The 17,533-nt window shown below is 35.9% G+C and overlaps 1 protein-coding gene across 1 annotated transcript in view; it reads right to left on the bottom strand.

Annotated features, from left to right (window-relative positions):
* RNGTT (RNA guanylyltransferase and 5'-phosphatase) overlaps positions 1 to 17,533 on the bottom strand; it is a 176,002-nt gene that overhangs the window by 113,003 nt on the left and 45,466 nt on the right. The window contains exon 10 of the mRNA XM_033055808.1: positions 11,842 to 11,913. Coding sequence (XP_032911699.1) covers positions 11,842 to 11,913 — 72 coding nt within the window. The remainder of the gene's footprint in view (positions 1 to 11,841; positions 11,914 to 17,533) is intronic.

The following is a 17,533-nucleotide window of genomic DNA, read 5'->3' as shown; positions in this document are numbered from 1 at the left end:
GGTAGATTTCATCAAGATCTAGCGCACACGCTCTCTTCCCTATAGTATCTTTTTCACTCAGCCACATTCTATTAGTAGATCTGAAAAAGCAAATTAACTAATTAATATTTCATAGATTTGAGCTTCCAATAAGCCAGTAATCAGTTAGGTTATTTAGAAAGCTTTTTTTACAATGACTCCTTCAAGAAATGGTTTTGTACAGTGATTTAAATTATTTCCATCCCTGAACAGTTAAATTAAAAGCTGAGGCAACTTCATATGCACCATAAACCAGCTGAATCACTTTCTTTTCCTTAAAATATTCCTTTCACTTTTCTCATCTACTTGGAACTAATTATTTCCTGCCGTTCTGCCAATCATATATTTCTATTTTAAAGCTTGTTAACTAGAGGGTATATTACAACTAGGTTCCATCAAATAAAGGTCAAAGCTAGGTTGACATAAGATTATATGAGAAAGGAAAATAGACAATGCTGCCAAGCTACTTCTTCATTAGACCAGTATACTAAGAAGTCAAAGAGTATTTCATTCTCATAAAAGCACAGGACATTAGCAATAAGAAAATTAGCACATAATTGAATTTAACTCAAGGACATACTGAATAAAAGCAACATTGGAAGAGAGTGGTTCGCTCTTTGTTATTAGAATATTTCCCACAATTACAAAAAATGTTGCTAATATATAATGCATTTATCCCAGACTTAGCCAAAATATCGAAGTGATAAAATTCTTTGCTTTTAGCAAATAAGTAGGAGGGTAACGTAGGCTGCAATAAATAATTCAGAGACCTTGACAAAACCAGGAAGAGATTATTTAGTGTATAAAGCACACATTTAAAAGGTGTCAAAAACCAAGACATTGATGAATGCATAATCAAAACCCAGGCATTAAGTAATACCGTGTTTTTAAGCAATACAGATGTTTTATTAACTTAAACATTCAGATAATTAAGATCTTATTCCAATATATAGGTTTTTACTTGTCTGAGAAGGATGAGGGTCACTACTGCTTGACAGCATAATTACTGAAGTACATTAAATTACAATTCCTGTTCTAGTCATTTTTAACCTAAAATAAGTGTGTTAGCAAAGGAAGGGTAAAACAAGATTAACAAGTAGCATGTATCTCCTACCTATGCTAGAAAGTTACACTTCCCTCTCACTGTAAATAAAATGTATCCTAAAGCAAAATATCATTTAGACAAGCCTTAAGAGAAGAGTCATCTGTTGAATCAACACCTCTTCCTTGAGCAACTGAGGAATTTATTTCCTTCACCTGTTGAAACTCTGTGCATCGCACTAAGGTCACAGCATGGAGTGGGCTTGCAAAATATGGTTTTGATGTTAAAACATCCTCCACACAACTTCAAAATGTAAGATGAAATTTCTACTGAACTTTGAAATCCACCCAGGACTCAGAATTTCTAAATTTAAACTTAGGTTATTTCAAATTAGCTTCTCAACAGAAATCATACACAACAACTCACATAAGAATCACCCAAAAAATGGGTTTACACTGAAACACTGAAAAACAGGGTCATCAGCTCATTTAATATCCATTGTCTTGAGCAGATTGGGGAAGGCAATTTATTTGCTGAATGGAGATTAGAAAAAAACAAAGGGAAAAAATAAGAAAATAAAAAAATGCTACTACCAAACAAATCACCACCCCCCCAAAAAAACCAGCCCCTCTAACAATGCTCTAAATGGGTGCCAGAAGATGGAATTTGGACAAGGGCTGTACTCCAGCCCTAGACCCTGTTCACAGAGACCCCAGAGTGGAAGTCACAAGCTCATGCTACCCCAGGTGATAACTCAAACCCCAGGTCATTACATACAGCAAGATGGCAGGAGTCGCTGAGATGGGGATAAAGAGGATAACAGGATTTCTGCTGCACATCCTGCCTCTCTCTCCACAAGGAGCAAGGTATCCCTGAGAATCTACCATCACCCTGTACGTTTCAGTTTCCCTTCCCCTGTGCCTCTAAGGTTACCTCATGGCCACAGCTCAGCAAATTCCAAAGCCTTACATGGAAAATCCTTTACCTAGATGGATGTAGTGAACACACCATGCTATTAGACAGGCGCTAAATTCCATACAAGTCCTTCATCTTTCATTCTGGTATTTATGTGGTTTTTTTCTGCAATGTAGCGATAGCAAAAAGAAAAATAATGCCTAGGCCTCTGCACACAGCTGATAACCAGCAAGGTCCAGGATAAACTGAGGTTATTTATTATTTTCCTCCATGAAAGATGGCTGAGGCCTACCCATCAGCAAAGCATGCTCCATTTGCTTCTCCAGAGCAGTACCTGAGACATGAATAATTCAGATATACATTCCATGCATGTCTTCACTTACTGAGCCAGAGCAAAACATATGTCACAACTGTCTTAGCTTTAATGATTTTGAGAAAAGAATAAAGAATAAGCTCAGCCTGATATTCTACCCTGTGTTTAACGTTATTATTGACAATTCAAGGCATCCACAGCTGACATCTGCATTCCCAATGAAAGCCCATTATTAGTTCTCCCAAGTTCTGAAGACTGTGCAGTCTAATATTTTGCATTTTATATTAACGATCTGGCACATATTTCTTCTGACCATGGTTTTATAGATCCTGGTTTTTTTGTACACATAGCTTTATATAAAAACAATCTAAAGGTGCTATTGGAGTTTCCAAATAACATTATTACTACATTCAATACATAAAAGGCCTTTTTTTCATTTCCTATGAAGTTTTCTTTTTCGAGCAAGATTAAAAGTAAAGCATTAGAGAAATTAAAATTCTTATAGAATTATGACCCTTAAGTTTTTCCTTTCTAAAAGGCAAAAGGCATGACAATCAATAGAATCTAAAAATTCATTTTTAAATTTTGGTAGTTATCTAACTTTAAAATTTTGGGGGTTTTCTACCTTTTGTCACTCAAATATTCAAAATGTATGACAAGGACAAGGAATTCAACAGTTTCAAAAGGTTTCTAAAGTTTATCTTAGCATCAATGAGGTACAGAGTGTGAAATACTCTTCCAATTGCAACAATACAACCAGTGCGCTACAGGAACATGATTATGATTTATTTGTTGTTGTTCTGTACAATGGAATATTGCTCTGATTTACCACACAACAACAACTGTTTAAATAATCAGACCTATTAGAAATATTGCTAGAGACATATATTAAATTGCTGGTATTTCCTTAAAAAATAGTCACTGAAAATAAATTTTAAAATGTACAAAGGCAAGAAGTTAGTAGATAATGGATAACACCAAGGTCTAACAGAACATACAAATATAGCTCCATGGGGTTTTTTTATTAGTAAACATAACTTAGCAAAACAGTAGGACTGTCAAAACTATGATTAAACAATATGACCAAAACAGAAAAGGTACACTGTACTACAAACATTGCTCTCTCCCTTACTCTTCTTGGATTGCTCAAAATTTCAAATTCACAATAAAACCTCAAAACTCTTTAATTGCATCTGGATGATAAATTTGCAGCACCAGCATAAAGGTAACGTATACAAAGCAGAATATTTGCAATCAGTTGAAGTGACTGAATTATGATTCTCATCACCAACGCTTGGGCAATAGAGAGGCAGAATTATGGAAACAGGCATCTAGCACAGATGAACACCTAAGCCCTCTCTTTTTTAAACACTGAAAGCTTAGCAGTTCCTATTTCAGAGAACAGACAACTTAGTCAAATTCATTGATTGCATGTACAGCGACTTCATTAAGAAATCCTTCTGAGCACTCAAAACCAGAACTCAATAAGGGGAATTTACTGGGACATAAATTATTCGAAAAGGAATCCTGCTCCGTCTAGACTGGCTGCCTCCCCTCAGGTACACTGAGTTGATGAACTTCCCATTTCAATTACAGAGGAAAAGTCATAGTTCTAAAACACCCTAATTATAAAATAGATGTGTTATCACCATGGGATATTTACACACAAAAAGACTGCATATGGGAATATAAGTTTTAATAATTCATTTTACACCGAATTTAAGCTATCTTCAAAGTCAAACACAGGATTTTACTGCTTTAGTTGTTTCTAATTATTTTTCCTAATGTTTGTGTTGTACGTAGTATGGAGGTATTCTTAACTGGACCATCTAGTATCTTGTTGCAGTCAATATTTTCTCTTTCTACTTCTACTCTCCTCACATGCTCTTCCTTTCTATCAGCCGTTCACAATGACTGTTCATAGGAATAGCTACAGCCATAGTTTTCACATGGCTGTCTTTATGAATAAAGAATTATCACTCCAGTGAATTAAAGAACAGTGGGAAAATTCCTTCATTTTAAAAACATTATTCAAGTCATTTCATACTTGAAAAGATTGTGGTACTAGTGTTTTTAGAATATAAATCACTTCATGGTATTTAAAATAAGACTATCTAGTACAGTTAGTATGAAGTCATGTAAAAACTAGAAACGAGGGGGGGAAGTAGTAACAATCAGCGGTTATTCACAACGACTATCTTAGAAAAGCAACCACCTACGTTGCCTAAACCATGATAGAACTAAAAATTAAGTATCAGCTTGTAACACCTGAAGACTTGTAAATATCTATCATTTTGGTACACAATCTGTCTTTAGATATCTAGGTCGTTGTGTACATGGTTAGGTTATGCATATGAAACACTGAAAACGTAGTATTAATTTCAAGAGAAAGTGGTATTCTCCTTCATATTTATTTTAAATAAGAGAAATATTCTAAAAAGGATGAAAATACAGCCTGCCCATTCTCTCCTAGACCATAACAGTCAATCAGGCTATTCAAATATGTTAGAATCACAGAATGGTCTGGGTTTGGAGTGACCTTAGAGATCATCCAGTTCCAACACCCTGCCATGGGCACGGACACTTTTCACTAGATCTAAGGCCTCATCCAACCTGGCCTTGAACACTTCTAGGAATGGGGCATTCACAGTTTCTCTGGACAACCTGTTTCAGTGCCTCACGAAGCTCACAGTGAAGAACTTCTTCCTACTATCTCATCTAAATCTTCCCACTTCCAGTTTAAAGCCATTCTCCATTGCTCTATCCCTACAGGTTCTTGTGAAAAGTCCCTCTCCAGACGTCTTCTAGGCTCCCTTCAGGTACTGGAAGGTTGCAATATGGTCTCCCTTAAACTTTCTGTTTTCCAGACTGAATAACCACCGTTCTCTCCCAGTCAGGTATGGAAAGGAAGTGCTGCTTTCAAACTTCATAAAACCAACGCTGAAATAGATAGCTATTATATTTGCTACATCCTGCTGATTGACAATTTCTTTAGTTCTTTTCCCCTAGAAACAGGAAAAATATGGGAAGAGACAGGGAGAAAGCAGAAAAAAAGAAATATTGTCACTAGATTAACCGCAGAAAAGGAGTAATTAAAACTAAGTTAGAGAAATAAGACATTACAACATTTGAACACTCTCGCTGCTTCCATATGACGTTTCCCCAATATTCTATTTTGCCTATAGATTTTTGTTTTGATATATATCAGACAAGAAAAGCCCTGCTTAAGACTTCATTGCCAGTACTTAGAAAACTGGACACGATAATGTAACTGGAAAACCTGCCCCACTATAAAGATTTTCACACCTTCCACTTCAGCTGTGATTACTGCCACATTTTTGAGAGATCTGAATATTTGCTTGAGACAAAAGCTGGGTTTAAGTCCACTTGGCAGTACCTGTGGGAAAGACTGTCATAAATTGTGAGCTGAAGGAGACAGTTTTTCTATATAACCATAAGTTTCCGTAGTGTAAGAAGATAAAAAGATACTGCAGATAAAAAGTGAGGGGTTTTTAAAGGCTCGAATCATGAGAAGCAGAAAATTCTTCAACAAAGACTTTGAGAAAAGCTCTTTAAGGAAACCTCCTAAGAACAAAAAAGTTGGGTTTAGACTTTATTCTCCAAATAGTATTTAAGGGTTAAAATATCTCAGTTATTTTCATCTACAATCCAACTTAAACTTTCAGGTGTGACTTTTTTTTAATAGCAAGTTTCATGGTTTGCTGAAAAAGTATCACATCAGGGTAAGCAAGTAACACTAAAACCTACAAACACCTGAAAAATATAAAGGATTTAATATTGTGGTAACTTCTAAAGCTACTCTTGGAGAACTATTTGTTCCATATCTCTCTCCCAGGAACAACACTTTGTTTTTCTTCCTCTGACAATTAGTGACAATCTGCCATTCAAAAAGTTTCTGGTGAGACACGCTTCATGTTGAGGTACAAGAACACGTAGAATTTGAGAATAAAACATTACATGATAGAATTTAATCAACTCCTTTGCTTTCATATAAAACTCTATTAAGCATTCTTTATTTTGGAAAATACAGAAAATAGACCACTGTGATCCATAGTACCCCCTGCATTGGGAAAAGGAGGATCAAAGTAACAGACGCAAGGGAAAGAAACAAATCAATGTTTTTTTTTTCACACAAGGTAACCATCAAGCTTCAAATCAATTTCAAGACTAAAGAATGCTCCCAACAATAAGCAGCTTGTTAGATTAAAAAAATAACAAGAGCATGAAAACAGCAAAGACATCCTGATCAGCATGTACAAATTAGCACTCTTTAACAATTTACTTTTTGCATGTATCATAACAAAGGAGATATTTTTTAAAAAGGGATGCAAAAATGAACAGAAATGCTACTTTTCAATTGCTGTGCACTTTACTGAAACACAAGGAGCAACAGTGAAGAAAGCACAAGGTAGCTGTCTGAAAGTTTACCAGAGAAATAAGATTTTTCAAATTGTGCTGCTCAAACATTCAAGTCAGGTTTTTAATGATGGATAAAAGATGATCAACAGGAAAGGGGTATAAGGCAAGAAAGACTTGAAAATGACAACTAGCTATGATACATCAGTCCTACTTCAGAGACCCAAAAGCTTCTGCAGCATCACTCTCTCACTGTGTTGATTCTCCATGCTATAAGCCACCATTTCTTACTCTTCCTATATTGTAATGCTGCCCTTTCGAAATTTCAAGATACTCAAATGCATTACCTGGCCAAGTTGCCCTTGTTCTCAATAAACAGCACCATAAAAACTGGGTGAGGAAGAAAAAGTAAACCTAATGCGCCTCTCCCAGACTGAGAGCAGAAAGCAAAACAAGCCACAACTGAGTGGACGGTCTATATTTCATCTACCTGACAGCCCTGAGCCATGAAGGAATGAGGTAATATCTATTGAAAGGCTGAGAACATAACACACAGCAGCAGCACCAGTACAAGCATTTGGGTGTTTGTTAGGTAAGTTTCCACAAGAAATAATCTACAGGGTGCAAGAGTAAGCATGCCCATAGCATCCTTACTTTCCAGAGTACTATTAGTAACAAAAGCATTTTAGATCTGTATTTTCAGGTGATACCATCTGAAAAACAATCTCAGAATTAAAATTAAGGGCAGAAGGGTGAGTGGCAGCCAGGTGCATTTGTAAACAGAAGAGATGCAATTAAAACAGCTGCATCTCAGAAGTGTGCCCTCAAAACTTTCCCAGTACGACTTTAAGAAAAGGTTAGTAGGCTAATAAGTGAGAGACAGCATGGACTGTGAGCCTCACATAGCTTTAAAATGAGATTTGTAACAGAAAAGTCAGACACGATACTATTTTACAGGGATTTAAAGCAAACATTTTTCATGCATTAATTCAACGAGCATATTGGCTATGGGCAGGATTTACGCCAGCATATTTGTTTACAATGACAAATTTTATCAATAGCAACAGCATTGCTATGCATAATGACAACCAAAGAAATCTTGATCTTGACTTAATTCAATGCACAAAGTATTAGGAAATTTAATCAAAATTCTATCTCCTTTCTAAGCATTTAAATAATTATTCTTTTTCAAGCACTCAGTCTATTCTTACCATTGCAATCTGGTCTCACAAAAACTTGGCTAGAGTTTAAAAATTTAAAGGCCAGGGTTAGAAAGGAAAAGGAAAGTTGTACTCATTTTCAGCATTTTGGTAAGAATGCATTAATTAGATCCTACATCATGCCAGTGTTACTTTTTGTTACTTAACTAAGGAAAAAAATAGTTGCTAAAGTTTAGTGTCCATACATTTACAAGTAGCTACTGAATATTATCTAAGAAAAAGCTTCTCAAAACAAGGATTTTCAGGAAAAGTTGTCTCCAAGATGACTAGAGAATGAAGACACATTTTTTATGCACTGTTTCAGATGAAAAGGGATTTAGATTTGCCTGCATTTGCTTCAGGGGTTATTAATTATTCTACTATCAGCTTCCTCTGTTACATTAGAATTATCCACCAAATCTGAAATTGTAGCTATACAACTGCAGTTACTACAATGATGAACTCAACTGCATGCAGAAATGTATACAAATCAAGAAGCTGAAAAGCAACATGCACTGCAGGGATCTAGCTCTGTACTCATTAAGACTAAGCACCATAAGGAATGTTGGGTCCTATTAGCCTTTTATGTTCAGAGGAATATGAAAAATCCAAATTTCTTGTGTGTGGAGCTCACAAAGGTCAAAAGGCATGTTTATTTCACTAGGATACAGCTTTCTTCCTGTGAATTTCATTTGAGCAAGTGAGATGAAAGCAGTGAGACAGCCATGTCATATTTTGAGTTCCTATTAATGACAATAAATGCCATGCTTCAGACTGAAACAAATTGCAATAAAAAAAAATCTTTTTTAATCTGAAGAATCATTTGTTTTTGACACAAACATCTCTTGCAACAAAATGGGATGTGTTACAACCTTTTAGAAACTAGATATCACAGAAATGGTAACTAAAAGAAATAGTCAAAGGATTCCATCAGCATCCTTGAAGACATTTGCAGCAGCTATACATAACCATCAGAATTCAATACAAAACTTATCATTGAAAGAGACAACCAAAACAACTGACATGCTTCTCTAAATCACTGAAAGTCAATTTTCATGTTTCCTTCCTGCTAAGACTTTCCTGCATAGACATCTAGAGCCAAATACACACTATGTATGTCAATCAGTCTATTCTTTTAGTTTTCTTTGTTTCTTTCTAGAATGCTGCTACAGTTTATTGCTGAAACACTACAGCAAAAATCAAAAAGTAAGAAACAATAAGCCTCACTGATAACAACATGGATTAAAATCTGTAACAGGTAGCTCCTTATCCACTCACTTCCTCTGCATTAGGAATGCAATATTTCAGAAGGAATATTCTGACAAAGCCAGAAAACTCTGCAATGCTTAGCTAGCAAAATAATGGCATTTGAGAACAAGCTCAGGTAAAAATATCTTGGTTCTTAAGACCTGACTAAAACATGAGGTTTGCCTGAGCAAAGGTGTTTTGCTCAGTGGGGTTTAAATGTGCAATTCCCCAGCTGCAAAGATGCATCTCCAAGAGTACAAGTCGTGGCGGGTGAGACAGGTGACATGTTGTAAATCTTGTAACTCATGATGGACAGTAAGTACAATAACTCCATCATTCACCTTCAAGATTCAACTGCTTTCCAGATCAAAAAAAACAATGCCAAATTCTACAGAAACCTCTGTTTTGGGGAATCTTTTGACTGGGGTTGTTTATTTGGAAGTGGGGGGGAGAATGTTCTGGTTTTGAACAGGACCAGTATTTCATGTAATTATTTTATTTGAAGACCTGCTAAAAAAATTAACAAAAACCTAACTTACACAACTTACATAGGAACTTACTCCTTCTTGTCATTTACAAGTTATATCACATTTACCTCTCTTGGTGATAATATTCTGTTGATTATTTCTTGCCAAGCCAAACATCCTTGGGTGCCCATTTTTATAATTAAGCTTCTAAAATTAACCTAAAAACAGCTGTGCTTTTTAATCTTTATAGTAGGGCCACTGTTAATGACTTCTTGCAGCTAAAGCCCTGTTTGTACTCATACTGATAACATTATCTTAATTCGTCCTTGACTTTAAAAAAATACTACATTGTAACTAGCTCCTCTCTCTCATTCCCAGGGTGCTTAAAAAACAAACAAAGCCAAACACTGCTCAAAAGTAGACTTTTCCTAAACTTCTGGAAACCTACTGATCATTTTTCCTGTTTGTGAAATGGGTTTCATCATGTTAAGACTGGACACTTCACCATAAATGAGGGTTTCCTTCCCTCCCACCACAAAACAAAGCTTAACCAAAATAATTACGAGTTTTGAAAAGTGCTATTTTGCTAGTGTATGCACATCCCAAACTGAACGACTGTACACTTCTTACATTACATGTTGACTTCAAAGGAAGTGTAACAGCAGTGAATAGCAGGTTAGACTCAAAAGGACAGCAGGCACAAGGCAAGACATGAATGTAAATAAATACAGAACCACAGGTGGAGCAGCAGGTAAGAAAATGTAAAGAAAAAATGAGAACACATGAGTGGTTAATAGAAGACTATTTTTCAGAAGAGTGAAAAGTCTTAATGGTAGGAGGGATACAGGAAATTTACACCTACTTTTCAGAGAAGGCTAGAAGAGGGACATCAAGATACAGAATTAAAATGTGTTAACAAAAAGCTTCTAGTCCGAATCTAACACTTCTTCCCCACAAACTTTTGTAAGCAGCTATCCTAAGTCACAGTATGATTATGATTCCAAAAATACCTAAGTAATTTCTGGTGACTGGTACCATGCCTACACTTGCAATTCCCACTTACACTGAGTGACTGAGCTGAGTAGTAGCTTGCTCAAGACTGGAAGAGTCTACAGTAGTTTAGAAAGGAGAGAGAATCAAAAGCGTGTAAGTGAGGAAACACAACATTTGCGATAAAGAGAACTTCAAAGCTATAGCAAAAGCTGCACATGCAAAAAAAGCAAAGCAAGGAAGTAATTCACCACTTCCTGTGGGCAGGCAGGTGTTCAGCCAGCCTCCATCACACGATGGTTACTTGGGAAGACAAATGCCACCACTACCTATATCCTTCTTCCCCCAGCTTTATATGCACAGCACAAAATCACATGGTAAGGAATGTCCCTTTGGTCAGCTGGAGTCGGTTGTCCTGCCTGTGTCCCCCTCCCTACTCCTTGTACACCACAAGCTTACTCACTGGTGCAGTAGGGTGAAATAGAAAAGGGCTTGAAGCCATGCAAGTGCTGCTCAGCAATAACAGAGAAGATCCCTGCATTATCAGCACTATTCCATGCTGATTTACAAATCCAAAACACAATACTGTATGAGCTACTATGAAGAAAAAAACAACAAAAAAAGTCTGTAAATGACACCAGCAAGAGCCCCTTGGTGATATTCAAACCTTTACTTTATTTGAAAGTTGGTTTTATAGAAAACAAGTTTCCTATTTCCAGTACTGTTTTAACAGCTCTTTCTTGTGATCACCAAGACTTTATTCCTAGACTTCATCCTCATTTTCCACAACTTCTACAATATATTTCCTTATTATACATTTTCCCTACAGCCTGTGCTACCAAGAGACCCTGCTGTTGAGGACTTAGCAGAGAACCAGCTGCCTGGTTTCAAACAGAAATTTGAGAAGGAGGTGACAGAGCAGCCTAACAAGTACTGTGAAGCTCTGGTAACAAATACACCAGGCTAACTCCTCCATCCCCTCTTGATTTCACTGCCTAAGTAGTTCAAACATGCTCTAGAAATGGGAAATTTTCCAACAGTGTCTAGCAGACTGTTTCAAATGGCCATTTTTTTCTTGAGCAAGTGGAAATAAATCAACATGTATTGTAAGGCTGCTCTCAATCTAAATTCTGATGCATTGCTTGCTATCAAGATGCAAAATGCTCAAATGCTTTCGGTGTTTATACCTACTCTGAAGCTCTTACTCATATAATATAAAATTGAAGTAAGAATTAATAACTAATGATAAGCAATAAAACCAAAAGTACTTACATTAAACTTAATAATGTCGTATATCAAGTACCGAGGGACAACCTGTCCATTAACCTTGTCGATGATCATTTCCTTAAAAGAAAAGAGAAAGCATTGACTTTTTTTTCATAAATACAGAAGAAGAATGTCAACACATTTATACTTTGTGCATATACCTGCAAGCACGATGCAATCAAACACCAGCCATGTCTTTATTACAAAAGCTACTTCACAACAGGTCAAGATTATAAAAATATTATTGTGGTCTTAAAAGTCTCTCATGAAGCATTCAACAAAACACCGGAAGCTGTGCTAGGGCTTCCCATTGTCATTTGCAACATTAATACATTAGTTTCCCCACAGCTTTCAAAATCTTGAGTGAATAATGAGTTTTTAGAAACCTCAGTAAGAACTGTGATCCTAAGCTGACCAAGCACTACTGGAAATCTTGCCCACAGTCAGAAGCACAAAACAACTAGGATGTAAAGAACAAGCATTCACATTCATTTTCTATGCTCAGGTTGAATCTTTTCACTTTAACAGCGTCCTAGGCAGCAGCGAGAGCTGCAATTTGCTTGAATGTTGCACTGTGACTAAACAGGATGGCTCCTTCAGACAGAAATATCACAGACACTCTCTGCATCACATGAAGTCAGTTAACATTCAATATGTACCAGCAAATCACATCGAAAATAGGTCAGGTAAGGAAAGCACATTAATGATCAATATCCAAACACATAAGTGTTTCCTGAACTTAATGGTACATACAAAAATACATTTACCGTACATGGTGGTGCTTACATCTGTAACTCAGGCTTCCTATGACAGGAATTAGGCATAGTATATGGAGTATGATAAACCAACAAGGAAGTCTGAAAATGGTAACCAACCACTGGTAGATCTTTTCCAGAGACAACTCAGAAATAACCACTTCTCTAAATGCAATCCATCTTCTCTCTACCTCCCTGCTTCCTACCTGATTCTTGGCTAATAAGTTTTATCAGCTACAGATTAAAAAAAAAAAATTAAAACACTAACAGTTAAAATTCCAAATTCACACAAACAAGATGAAACAATTGGAAAACATGAAAACAGTTCACTATGACATGATGAAAACAAAATCAGTAGCTCAAGAATTATTCCAAAAAAATAACATTATGTCAACTCAAATTAATTTTGTTTAGTCAATGCCATGCTATTTTTATGTCTTACAACCTTTTAATTTCTCTCGGAATCCACAGATTCTACAAAATAAACTCGGAAGGTCTGATTGACTCATGTAAGATTAATTTTCAGTCTGTACAAGAATAACAAGATTCTTCAATTGTACCTAGCATCTAACCACAATTTGCTTTGAAAAATAAGCAAGCAGTTCAGTTGTAAAAACATACATTTGTTTTAAAGCAAACATAAAGCTTGAAGCATTTAAAACTAAACTAGAAGACATGAACATGTTCTCAAAAACCACTGGAAATCTAAGTTGCCTGCTTAATATTTTGGAATCCCATCTTCTGTGAACACAACACTGAGATGGAGATTGGGACTTCAAAGCCATGTAAATAGGTGTTGTAAATGACTGCCTGAGTTGACCTTACACATCATCACATATAATTTTAAAAAAATTTTAAAAACCCACATTAATCCAATTAGTGAAAACTATTCCTTTGTAATATTACAGTGTCTTACCTCTAAAAATTTAGTCACTGGCACTGTCAAATAACGTGCAAAAAAGGTCTACAGAGAAGTGATGTAACAAAATGCCACTTTGCTAGCGTCCAATATTTAGGTAGGACACTGGTAAGCTTTCAAAGGAACAGCAGACACAACGCTGCAATGACTTCTTTGATAATAAATTTTATAACTAACTACAAGAACAGATGGGTACAACTCAAGAGACAGAAGGCGTGATATGCAAACTTGGAAGAGGGTGTAAAGATATAATGCAAGGGGGAAAAAAATCCCAGGATAAAAACACCCCACCTGAAATTCCTGACAGTCATCAGATGAAACAAATAAAAAAGTAACAGTGAAACAAAAGAATGCAGTTGGTTTTCATTAACTCTCAGCTGAACTGGCAGGTGAAACAACTTTTTTTGAAACACATTTAATTGAGCACATATTTAGGGTTTAAGGACTCACTTTCTCAGTATACATATTCAGAACTTCAGCTTTGATGCAAAGCTAGCATTTGTATGCAAAACCCTGAAAACATTTCAATGCCTGGTATTACAAGATTTTATGCCTAATTTTAAAAATCTGAATCTCTGCATATACAATTTAAGAAGGATTATAAAATACAATAAAGAGGACCAAGAACTATTTTTAAACATCCTTTGAAGTGTTTATTTTTAACTTTTTCTCTACTTCAGACACAAACATTTTTATTCCATTACTGATCAAACACGTCTTTTTCCTCATCCCCTCTCTTTTCTTCCTTCTCTGCCTCCTGTTCTCTTTGACAGCCTGACTGAAATCCCAGCTACAAGAGCAAAAAACAATAGCACAATATGCCTTAGAAGATGAGATGACAAATTCCTGCACTGCTCATCTCCATCATGACAACAACATTCCCTGCTCCATTAGTTACGCCAATACAACTGTCATAAGGCAAAAGCTGTAAAGTGAGCATAAGAATGGTTCAGATTAGAAATGCTCTAACACACCATTATTTTACAGTGTGATTTCAGAATCTTCCTTGAAATTATCAGAATTGAAAAATACACCAGGGAATAGACCCCAGAGATAACTTCAGAGAAGATTGGAAAATGAAGTATTTGAGAAATGACCACAACTAAACTCACTTGTTCTGACCTGAGTAATAGCCTGATACTATAAGAATTTATTGAAGCCAATTTTTAAATAACTAAAAACTTAAACCCAAATCCACTCACATGACATGTTAATAAAATAAAAAAGTATCCATAAGGCACACCTGTATCCATGCATCTACTTCTACAGACTCCATGCAGATTTACAGCCTGTACTGTGTGTTTTAAAACTACCTCTGCTATTAGCACTTGTCCATTAGATGCTGGTTTAGGTATCCACTTAACCCATGGGCCTGAAGAACAAGATCCAGTGATCAATTAATGCAATGTAATCTGGCAACACTGCAGTGGTGTTATTCTCCCCAATCTGCAGCGTTGCAAAGCACAGTTGTACAGTACGTTAGACCTGCAACGCTGCTAAGAGCTTTTTGCTGGACAAGTACCAGAAGAACAATGCTAGACTGGGAACTCATGGACTTTTCTCCTTGAATCACATCTCTAGAGAGTAACTTGGACTTAAAATAATCCAAAATTCAATCACAAAGCCAAAGATCCAATTTTACCAGCTACTTGCAGAATGGTTTTTTTGTTGACATAGAGTATGTAATCAGATCTAATAATACATCTGTTTGTTGTTCCTCTTCCTCCTGTGCCTTTTTTTAATCCTTTATCCATTTATCTTTAACACAGTTCTAGTCACCGCTGTATTTCAGGAATTAAAACAGTTTTAGTTCCTTGCCATTTTTCTTAAATCTATTTTGCATTAATCTATTTTGCACCAGCTTTTGCAAACTCAAAAAGTTTTAAGTTCTGCAATTTCTGAGACAGCTTACAAATAGGCAAAGCCTCTACTGGTACAAAAACAAATGAATCTTTATCTCACTCTCCATTTATGGCATTCCTGGCCCTCTTTAGTCTTCAAGTGTGAACAGTATTTTATATAAAAATAAAATAGATTTTAAAATTGTATTAAAACTGTAAAAGTTACTTCAAGCCTAAGCATGCCTCTGCATTTTCTACTCAACTGTTCCAAAGCAGAATGCCATGAAAGCTCCTAAAATAGCTATTTAGTTTTTTTACATGACAGCCAAAACATTTGAACAAAACTCTATGCATTCCCTCAGATAGCACCATGGATGCAAAACACTTTGCTTCTAAAGGAATAAGTCATACTAGTCACCTGTAGGTGAAATTTAAACTAGCTTTAATGAGCTTTGCAGAAAACTTTCTTCCATGACAGGAAAACAACTGCAACTGAAAAGCTGGAGATGAGCACAGTGTTGCAGATCTGTCATCACCCAAGACGCAACCGATCACACAAGAACTGTTCGCGAGTAATTTCAGCCTGAAGTGAACCACAAATGCATCTGAAATTCTCAACGACAACCACATGAAAGGCTTACATCAGAGGCCTTAAAGCAAGTTAATAGATCCCTGAATGCATAGAAATTGCCTTTATGAAAGTTTTATGCATACTGTCATTCTAAATAATGTTAGGGGGACATTAATCTTCTGTATTCTTAAACCCAGTAGTTGTTTGCTGCATGGCACTGATATCTCTGTTTTCTCATTCCTTTTTTCTCATATTTTTAAGAATATGTAAAGCAATACCAATTGAACCATCTCATTCTATACTTTCATTCCCTGAAAGGGAGAAAGCTACTTCAAGGACAGTAAGTATGAACTACTTCAGCCTGCAATTAAAGAATTAACTTCAATAGCCCTTCAAGCACTAATTAGCAAAATATGTCAATAGAGGAAAAGCCAACTTCTTCCCATGGATTTAAAAAATAAAATCAATCATGCATATATCTAGAGTAAAGGATCATTCATGGAAATTTTCATTTGGCATAAACATTTAAACAAATATTCAACTACAAAGTTAAGCTTTTCTGATGCTTCAAAAAATAGGCAAGTCTTATACTCCAACCTCTTAAAGGAATTTCAACTGAAAAAATCTATTCCAGCAACAGTTTTTTATTTAAATGACCATACCAAAATAAATTTAGAAATCTGTACTATGAAAAGTACTCATTGAAAGATCTTAGTTTTATCTCAGGGTACTTAATTCAATCAGTATTTATTCATTTCATGTCATTTTGCCTTTCACTTTATTTGAAAAAAAAAAGTGTGGGAAAAAAAATCACAATAAGACTGATTTTATGCCAATAAAGTGAAACACCAAAATGCACTAGTAACAGTAAAACTTTTACAGAACAACAAATTATGCAAAGTTATAGCTCAATGCCCTGGGTACCAGAGAGAATTTCAGTTATTCTTTAGAGACCCAAACTATAAATCTGGGGAACACCACACACCAGAACAGAGACTTTCTTCCATGCCCCAGAGCTACATTATGCACTGATCTCAATATCCTTCTCTTACACCATGTACATATCAGCCACCTTTACTAAAACACCTGTTTTGAAATAAAGATAATAATTAAATAAATAAATGAAAGAGCAGCCATTTCCCTCAAGAACACCTAGGACTGCACTATATGGACACTAGCAAGTCATTACTTTCTCAAGAGCCTTAGAAGTAGCAGGGGGGAAGAAAAGCAGTACCAGGCTTTTATTTCAAAAGTATGAAACCTAATGTATGTTATTTAGAATAATATTATGTATATCATTAGAAAACTGCCTGGCTGAAGAGGCTCCTACCAGACACGACAGCTTGTGTAACCACTTCTGAGCTGACAGCATGGCATTTCTTGCATTATGCTCTCAATTTTTCAGTGAAGCAGAGGTGGTGGAAAATATTCCATTATCTGCTTCTCTGTCCCTGAGACAGTACATTGTTCTTTGTGGTAATTATCCTCGCAGATTCAATTTATACACGCTTCACATGTAAATGTGTGTTCAGTAAGAGACACCATTCACAGAAGTGACATTTCAAGTAGAATACTGACAAGGGCCTGAGAAAGGAAAAAAGTTAATAAAGAC

Source organism: Catharus ustulatus, chromosome 3 (assembly GCF_009819885.2).
Source record: "Catharus ustulatus isolate bCatUst1 chromosome 3, bCatUst1.pri.v2, whole genome shotgun sequence".
Classification (NCBI taxonomy): domain Eukaryota; kingdom Metazoa; phylum Chordata; class Aves; order Passeriformes; family Turdidae; genus Catharus; species Catharus ustulatus.
Note: the sequence above shows the minus strand (reverse complement) of the source record. Positions and strands in the feature narration are given on the sequence as shown.